This window comes from Papaver somniferum, chromosome 6, assembly GCF_003573695.1.
Source record: "Papaver somniferum cultivar HN1 chromosome 6, ASM357369v1, whole genome shotgun sequence".
Classification (NCBI taxonomy): domain Eukaryota; kingdom Viridiplantae; phylum Streptophyta; class Magnoliopsida; order Ranunculales; family Papaveraceae; genus Papaver; species Papaver somniferum.
In genome coordinates this window covers 90,207,417-90,217,740 of record NC_039363.1, presented here as the reverse complement: position 1 = coordinate 90,217,740, position 10,324 = coordinate 90,207,417, and the positions used below count along the sequence as shown (strand labels likewise).

The 10,324-nt window shown below is 33.7% G+C and overlaps 1 protein-coding gene across 1 annotated transcript; it reads right to left on the bottom strand.

Annotated features, from left to right (window-relative positions):
- Positions 1-2,891: 2,891 nt before the first annotated feature.
- Positions 2,892-4,841, bottom strand: LOC113291050 (S-protein homolog 2-like). Its single transcript, XM_026540630.1, has 3 exons — positions 4,736-4,841; positions 3,402-3,452; positions 2,892-3,301 (listed from the first exon to the last, which is right to left on the bottom strand). Exons 1-3 carry the CDS (start codon positions 4,839-4,841, stop codon positions 2,892-2,894), a joined length of 567 nt encoding a protein of 188 aa, XP_026396415.1.
- Positions 4,842-10,324: the final 5,483 nt, after the last annotated feature.

Genomic DNA, 10,324 nt, shown 5'->3' with positions numbered 1-10,324 from the left:
AACGAAAGCAAATTGGTCTCGCTGCCTACAATCCAGAATCAATTGATTGGAATCATGGTGATGAGGCTCTCCGTTATTTTTAAGCTAAATCTCATCAGGTGTATTAGGAAACCGAAACTGCTCTTTCTTGATCGATTAAGCATTTACATCTAAATTTTGTTTTACCTTACTGTTTTACCTTAAACTAGTAAGAAATCAAAATCATTTACTACTACTTTCTCTTGTACCACCAGCTGGCGCTTATTTGCAAAGAGGATTTAATCCCTACTATCAACGTTAGGATTTAATCCTAATTTCAACGGATAGAGATCTTCGGTACTACGGGACGGGAATAGTGTAGAACCGTTACTCGTACCTACTCTAGGTACTGTACCAATTTTTGGTATTTGTACCTGTCCCATCTGAACGCGGTTCCGGGACGGTACATGTACGGTTTCTGCGGTTCCTGTACGGATCCATGGGACGGAATGGTTCCTGTGCAACCTTAATAATATCTCTTGAAATATTCAATACATCTACCAATATTTTTTTTATTATCCATGTTACAATGTTTATCAAAGTACCATGGATACCTAATGAAAATGCTTCAAAACCAAGAAAAAAAACAAACTAATGAAATATGTGACATTTGTATGTGATACATTAATTACTTCTTTCTTTTTTAATCATATAGTCTACATATTCTCAATGGTTCTCAATTTACATTATTTTGTGGTTCAAAGTCGTGGTTATGGCATCACGTGGAAGACAAAAAGAAAAAATGCAACCCTCCGTCACTCCGTTAGCAGGGTTATCTCGACTTTGATGCTTACCAAAATTTCCTAAATCTTTTTTTCTAATAGGACATTCCCCAAATTTTTCAAGTGCCCCAAAATATCACCTCTTGAGGAGAGAATTCAACCATGCCTATTTTTCAAAAAAAGTCTCTCAAAATCTCTAAAAAAAACAAATCCATGACTTTTAATTCTCTTTCGAATAACATGAGTGTTGGAGTGACTCTTGTAAAATCCTAATCCAATAACATTGAGTTTCAGAGAATTTAAATGACTCAAAAAAAGTCTCTAACCAATAACAATAGACATTGGGAGACTCTCCAAAAATCTCAATGGAATAACAGTAGATTTGGGAACTCCCCGAAAGTCACTTGAAATCTCATTTGACTAACCCTCTGTAAAACTACTATCCAGTTTCTATCCATTAATCCTTCTAATCAGGAAGAAAGGAATATGCACCTCGGTTTTAGGGGGTGCACAAATATACACCCATCAGAGCTTCTCCAATGGAGTGTGTGTGAAGAAAAAAGTCTTCATCCATATAGGATACACAACAAAATTTACAAAAAATCATCTCAAACCCATTGATATGAGGATGATGTGGCAAAAAAAAGGTTAGACATCCTCTGGATCAACCTCTAGTTTTAGACATTCACGTAGAGGATGTCTTCCCATCTTAGTCACATTTTTGTTAATAAAAATCATTAAAAACAAAAAAGGAAATAACTTTAACCAATTATAACTAAAAGGATGATACAACATTTTATTGGTTGGAGACAAAATTGATTTTTTCCTAATACTTAAAAATTTTTACCTAGAGAATGTCTTAAAAGTGATGCCACATATGAAAGATAAACAGTCACCACTGGGGAAGCTCTCAAAAATAATGACAAAGAAATTACTCAGTATATTCCATATCTTGAGATTGTTTAAAAATTGGTTTTTTTAACTTTTGCACTCATGCACAAGTTAACAATGGTATAAATGGGGTTTTTTATTTTTGTTTTCACAACTTTTACCTAATTTACTAGATACCTCGGTTAAATCTGTTTTCCTTTGGAAATAAAAATTAGTTTCTACAAATACCCATAATTTTTTTTTACTTAATTTGTTTCTTTTTTCTCTTCTTCCTAGTTCCTCCTATTCTATTTTTTCATCTTCTTTGTATTTTCTATCTTAGTTCTTCCGAAGATAATTGAAAACGAAGGCTTAATAATTAGGTTTCTTCATCATGATTACGTCTTTAAAAATAAAAATGGATTTGGATTTTAGGAGTTGATAAACATCATTATCCTTATGTTTTGTTCATCATTATCTGATTTCTAAAAATAAAAATCTGGAAAGTGTTCCATAATCCGAGCAAATCCTTATGTTTTGTTTTATTTACTTTCTTGCTCAATTTCTTCCGCAACCATATTTTTTTTGGGTAGTGGTGATTAAGATTATTCACAGTTTAATTAAACTCTCTTCAACTTCCTCCTTTCTTTTCGTCCAATTTTTACCCAAAATGGATGAAGAGGAGAACATGACTAGGATAAATTTAATTAGATACATAAACTAAATAAATACACCATAAATAATTACCAACTATTATCTCTTTTAACTTTTGTTAACTTGTATACGTGTATAATGTTAAGGTTTAATAAAAAATTCTTAATCACAATGCAATAAAATAAACAAATCTTGTTTTCATACAAAAATTTGTTGTACTAATGAATATTAACATTACATAGATTTGCGTGGTATACAAGATGAATTTTACTGTATCCGGAGACTTAATTAAATATCGTTTCATTAGAAGATTTCAAAATTTAATGTAAAAAAATTAAATAATAGGCTTAACTTGTGTAAAAAGTAAAGAGAAAAAAACACGACATCCCTATAATATAAATTTACAGGGAATAATGTAGTTTAACCAAAGAGTATAGGAAATTCAAAATCCGAAAAAAAGGAATAAAATCGGAGAAAGAAAAACAAATCAAATCTACTCACGATATCCAAAGAGTAAAACTCATATTAATCATTTGTTTTATTTTCACCATTAACGATACAATACTTACTAGATACTAACTCTAGCAAGTCAGGAAAAAAGTACATTCATATGATTCTATCAATTGATTAGAGACCTTCTTCATCCGAACAATCCCACTCATTTCTTTTTTCCCACTCCTTTTTATCACGACGATATAAATAGAACCCATCATGACGAGCAGACCACTGACAATCCTTATCGCAATAGCCTCTGTAGTGTTCTATAAATGGCTCCGCAAGGTAAACCTCAAAATTATTCCCAATACACCAATGATGATCCTGATTATTGTACCAACGGAAATCACAAGAAAAAAATGTCTGACCAGGAAATATACCAAATTCCCAGTGCCATTCCTGACCTTGATAGAGAAAACGTCCACCTAGATCATCATCGCTGGACTTGCAGTGCATAAGCAACAAAACATCTTCACTTTCGATATCGTTTTGTACATGTACTGTCACTTGACCAAATATTGAGTAACATTTGGAAACGGGAACTGAAATCAATAGCAACAATAACAGACTAATATAGCTCATAGAACCCATTTTTGAATCTGATCGAATATGTTGAGGCCCTGTGCATATATATACACATACCGGCTTGTTGAAATGGCAGTGTAATTAAAGCTAACAAATTAATGAAGGATTCTGGAAAAATAGATTACCATATATTACAGTATATCATTAATTTTGATCAATTTTTACAATTACAGTAGTATAATTAAAGCTAATAAATTAATTAAGGAACGATTCAGGAAAAAAAAAAAGGATGACCATACATTATATAATTAATTTTGATCAATTTCTAGAATCTGTAGGATCATACTAATGCAGTATATGCACATGCTCCTCCTTTAAAGAAGTTAATCCTGACATTCTCATTTCATTAATAACCCTATTGCCGTTTTGGAGACACTTACAATGTATTTGGAATTTGTTAACGCATGCATCAAACTGACATTACTAGAAAATTAAGCTCTGATCCATACAACATTTCGTGTTCTGTCAAACCAAACATCGCATGTGATGCGTTCCTCGCTGAAGTAGGCGTTTTAGGATATTGCTGTTGCATCTGTGTAGTGGATGATTTCTTGGATGAAAATCTAGGAAAATTTTGCTGTTCCGCAGTAAAATCCCGACCCAAATAGAAAGCAAAGAGTTTAAACAAATATTGAAATTAACTCCACAGAACCTATTTCGAATTGATTTTGGAATTATGCGAGACCATTTCCATGTGGTCTATGATATTCAGGTAATATCAGGATTTTTTTTCTTTCCAAAATGAGTTTTCGGTTTTGATGAATCGGAGTCTGTTAAACTAAGGCTTATTTTCCCATCCATTTGACGCACTTAGAAATTAAAATATCATTACATGCTAAAATAAAATAAAATAAATAGCAGCATCTTGATCGATTTTGACTATCCAAAATATATGCAATTGTACCACTATAATTGTATGTCCATGGCAATCGAACTTAATGATAATAATAATGTAATACTTCCATATATATATAGTTTTGATCGGTAAAGCCAACGCAAACAGTGTAAACAGAAAAGTCTCAATAATTGTCCGTGGCATTTTGTTACTACGTTCGATGTGATAATTTATCAAGCGGCTTTGTCACCAGCGGTACCAGCAAGTCCACCAATAAAGAAAATGAGAAAGACCACCACTATAATAAAACCTATACAAAAGCAGTTTACGTTGTGCCGGCACACACAGGGATTGCTGCCACAGTTGTGACAAAAAGTTCGTTTACAAATCAAAAATAACCATAAATTCCCTCGTTTCAGAGTTGGACTTTTGCTTAACTAATTGGTTCTATGAATTAACAAGAAGAATATAACATAAACTAATTTCAGGAAAATCTTATCCAAGAAAAATAAAAGATAAGGAAGGAAATAAGGCAATAAGCTGACATATACTATACCTGCATGTAACCCAACTACAACCACTGATACGTTCAACATAATGGTGGCAAGACGGACGTCGTATCCACTTCTTGTGTTTAACAATCCCCATGAACGAAACATCATTACTATCAACGTCAGCTACTGCAGTCCCACTTTTACGAATACATCGATGATACTCCTTCCATGGAACCATGCAATTGAAGCAAAAGAGTTTTTTACAATTAGGACAGTTTGATTTTGTAACCTTAGGAGCATTATTGAAAGGTTAAGATCTTCCATGGGCGAAACCACCTTTAGATGAATCCCAAAGTACTGCATATTCACAAAGAATACGACACCAGTTCTCGAAAACGATTTTAGGGAGGATAGATTGGCACAACGGTGCATCCAATACGACATTGCAGTCACCGTTGGGACATTTTATCTTAGACATGTTGTATTCAAGTAATGTTGTTTGGATGTATTTGGCGACACAATCAGTACAATAAGGATGCGAACATCCATAGATCTCCATGCTCTTGAATTTCCGTTCCGCTGGAAATATTTCTACACATATCTCGCATCTGAAAAAGTTTCTTTTAGGATTTCTCTGTTTCATCTCTTCCCTATGTTTGGTGGAAGAAAGTCTGGATGAATATGGCATGGCAGCAAATTGGTTTTCAGGGTTTAGTCAGGGTTTTGATTTGGTTTTCAGTCACTAGCAAATAAAATGAAAACTCAGATATATACAACAAATTGGGCCCATTTAAAATTGTACTGGGCCTTCATTCCGCATAGATAATTTTTTGCATGATTCTTGCAGTACGGTTTAAGTTCTTGAGAATAAATTTTAGTCAGCAAACCATTCGATTATTATCCAAATAAGAAGTCAGGAAGATACGACAAATACTGAAACGTGATTGGCTCCGCTAGTACATACTAGCCATTACAAAAATCAATCTAATGCCAATATTTCAAGAATAGAACGATATTATCCCTGCATTCCTAAAAAAAAGTATTACTATTCGTTTTTTGATTTGACCTATTTTTAGGCTAAAATGAAATAATGTTGGTATCTCTTTTTTAGGAACGGAGATAGTATTTCATATTAATCATTTGTTTTATTTTCATCATTAACAGTTTAACACATACTAAATTTTAGCTAGCAAGTTAGAAAAAACCGTTAAGATGATGTTATCAATCGAATAAAACTTCATTCATGTGCCATTCATTTCTTTTCTGCTACTCCTTTTTATCGCAAGGATACCAATAAAATCCATCACAGTGAGCAGATCACTGGCAATCCCCGTCGCAATAACCTCTATATGTTTCTATAAATAAATATGCACCATAAACCTCAAAAGTCCCAATATACCAATGATGATCCCGATCATTGTACCTACGAAATTATACCAAAATTTTATGATGATTTTTCAAGGAAAGTATGTGTACTCATACCGAAGCACAAAGATAAAATTTTTGTCAAGTTCAAGCAATGAAAGACTATGGTTGAGAAGCAAACTGGTAAGCAGATAAAGTGCCCGAGGATAGAAAATTAATAGTTTGGAATTTTGTGGAGGTGGGTTCAATGAGTTCTGCAAGGAGCAATGGATTGTGAGACACCGTACATTCAGAAATGTAGCGCCACCTAAGCTAGCAGCTGACTATCCAAAAAATTAACTAAATAAAAAGGCACTAAGAATCTAAAACATGTACTTAAGCATTCAATTAAGAAGTGCGATACAAAACTTATCCCAAAACTAACCCGCTCTGAAACTTATATATACAAGAAGTCCTCTCAAATGATACATATACAATAGTCATTTGGTTTACAGATACAATATGTAATATAAATAACACATTAGAAGTTAACCAACTAACGAAAACAATCCTTGAAGCTTTCGCTGCACAACTCTGATCTGTATATGAATCTGAAAGTGGGAATGGGTGAGCACATCATCCCTAAAAGGGGTGCCTGGTAGGAATAACATTTAACTTTCAAGTAATCATGGCAAGATTTGGAAAACGATAATGTTTTCCAAACATTAAAAAGTGACCAAGTCAATGAAATAAACAAACATGTATATGGACAAACTCCTTCTTCAAACAATGTATAATATTCGTGCTAACCACACTCATTAGCTATTGATATCACCGAGACCATGATGACCCACTCTAAGCAATAAAAGCTGAATTCATGTAGATATAAATGTGAAGGAGCGTATCCTATATACCACAAGTGGAAATTCGTATTTCCCATAACAATTCATATGACAAACAAACATTACAAGTCCTTTCCAAACCATGAAAAGATTAACAAAATCAACAGAAGTATAGTAAAGCAATTTAAACAAAGCATGGAATGCACACTAGATAATGCATGAGTTTGTTAAGCATAAACTTTTGTAAAAGAAACAAAAATGGTTACAAAAGAGTCAAATGTATTCCCACCTCTTTTGATGACAATCCACGCATACCTCGAGATCCACGATCCACTGGTTCATCCTTTGAATTGATCGTTGTTAATTAGACTAACTTTTAATCATACAAGCACTCTAAAAGTTTAGCCAAAAGGCTCATACAAGGCTCATAATATAATTTCATACAAGTCTCTAGTCATAGGCTAAGTGAATTATCTAATGGTTCTTGTCCATATATGGTTCTACACCTTTTTATTATCTATCTTTAGCATAACTGAGGTTTATTAATTCAATTAGATTAATTCCATAATCCATTAGCTAAGTCTTATGAACATATACAACTTGTAGAAGAAACCAAATGCTAATTCGGACCACAAGAGGCCCAAAACATCTAATTAACAAAAACTGCCCTAAGCCCAAGTCCACCAAAATCAACTAACAGTCACTAACGGTCGAACTAACAGTCAAGCTGACGGTCACAGGTCAACGTCTAAGTCCAAGGTCAGGTCAAAGGTCTAACTCGGTCAAGGTCCACTGAGTCAAATCGATTCAACTCAATTTAACAAGGTCAACTCGACTCAGTCAGATTAACTGAGTCAGCTAAACAAAACTGAAACAGACTGAATAAATTCAGTCAGACATGACAAGGGTTCTTCTCCCACAGCTGCAACTCTAACTATGCAACTCTAACTCAATTTCATGTTACAACATCTTATTTTCTTAATCAATTCAATAATAAACTACAAGCAAACTTCAAAACTCAATTAAAATTACAAACACTGCTTACCTGCAATTGCAATGGTAGCAAGCTTTCAAAGAGACTACCTAACTGGATTCTACAATCACTAGTCTCACATATTCTCTACTCTTTCAATTCAATACACAAATATCAGCACATCTCTAAACTCATCTGCATTTCATCCACAACCATAACCACCAAATTGATTCACTCACACATAACTTCAACCATCAACAGTTTATAACATCATAAACACAATGACCCCTACAGCTTCAGCTGCATCTCAACCATTATCTCCACTCTTAAGAACTGCATCATCAACATAACCACAGCTTCCACATATCACATCAGTTTTCTCAGCTAACCACCATATACACACATACACACGTAGAGCTTAACAACTCTGCACCTTAGCTCAACACAATCAAATAAAACACAACAACACCATCACCACCATATTGTCCATACCCATTCACAACCAGAACATCACTAACTCATTATCTACATCTGAAATACGTCAATTTCTGTAACTTCAATTCTTATCTACAATTACGTCTCGGCATAATATAATATCTGAACAACACCATCAACTACCACAACCTTATAATCATGTACACACCCATCTGAAAGTCTACAACCAATCCTCTGAATATCCTTCTTAATATTAATTCATTAACAACTTCGTAAACTCACAATGAAAATGAATAACTCAACAAATATTATATATAAAGATAATTACCTAAAATACAAACCAATTCTCTTACAGCTTCTCAATGTTCTCTGATAATTCATCTCAGCTTTAATCAACTCTTTATACCCATCTCCTACTTTCACAATTACCATATTCTTCATCTTGAATTCATCAGCATGAACTATTCTTGGAACACAGAAACCCTAACTTCTTTAAAAACTTCAAACTCAAAACCTTATCCATTAAATTTGTGATGTTCTTCAACCTTTTTCTCTAATTCGAGTCAAACCCACTTCTGATTGAACCTCTACAGCTTTAATTTCATCTTTTACATCTTCTCAGAAATCTGACGAAACCCTAACCTTTCAATTAATCATCAGAAAAACTTCAATACAACAATTCATCCACAACCCTCGTTTTCTTCATCTATCAGCAACCTAACAATCTATCTAATCCAAACGGATTCAATTAACCAGTTCTACAAACCCTAAGTCACTGGATTTTCGATTCAGTTTCCTCTTAAACTCAAACAGTAACAACATCTCCATCAACCAATACTTGATCCTACGATACTTGTTTTGATCACGAACTCTCTCTGTTTTAATTACTTAAATCACCAGCGGGTGAAGAACGGAGGAGAAGAAGACGAGAGAAGAAAGAAGAAGAAAGAGAAAAAAAGAGAATGAAATAGAAATAGAATTTCTCAAACTTATCAATTTGCTTTTGAGTTATCCATGGAGGCTTCCCTGAGAAGAAAAGTCGGTTGCCTTGATAACACCTTAATGCGAAATGATCATTTTACCCTTTACCTAATATCACAGATATCTTCTTCGTCCGATGTCTGAATGACACGTTCGAGTAGTCCATTTCGTCTAACTTTTCAAGATATATCGAGTGGTACTAATTTCGTATCTAAATCGTTGTTAGATTAATTTCTATTAATTAACGTTCCTGTTAAACTAATCGAGTTATTATCAGCTAATTCGACACTTGACCGGTCTAATAGCGTTGATGAGCTCGAGGGTCTTTACAAGAAAAAACCACAACAAAATGTTGTTGCAGATAGGATGAACAGAACCATTATGGATAAGGTTTAGAGATTATCCTCCAAGCAATTCTTGTTATCATAACACTATTTAAAAATTCTATATTTTTGAAGCCAAGTCCTCCCATTTTTTTTGGTTTACAGACACTTCTCCAAGCTATGTAGAAAACACTTTTAGGTTTTCAGGGTTTTTTCTCCAGAGAAAATTTCTTTGAATTTTTTCAATTTCCTGGCATGTCTTCTTAAATATCTTGAAGCAGTTCTTAGATATCTTGAAGCATTTCATTTGATAGATACTAGAAGTAGAAGTGACATTGTTTATCATAGTAGTGATGCCATTTGGGGATGAATTCTCACTTTCCCAGCCAGCAAGTCTATATTTGAGCTTATATCAATGCATGGTTGGAAGCTTGTATCTTACTCTTGTTAGTGAATAAAGGAGATTCTAGGTATTTATCTTTGGGATCAATTTGTTAAACTTTTATGAAGGTACTTATAGTATTGACAATTTGGGGATCAGTGTTTCTACTAAAGAATATACCAGATTTGATTTTTTTTATCATTTGACCAGAAGAAGCACTGAAGTTGTTGAAGATGTTAACCTGTCTAGTGCATTCCTCCATATTGGCATTGCAGAACACCATGCAATCATCAATAAACATAAGGTGATTCATGGGAGGTGCATCATTGCAAACTTTAGTTCCATGAAGGAGACCATCATTTTCATCTTGC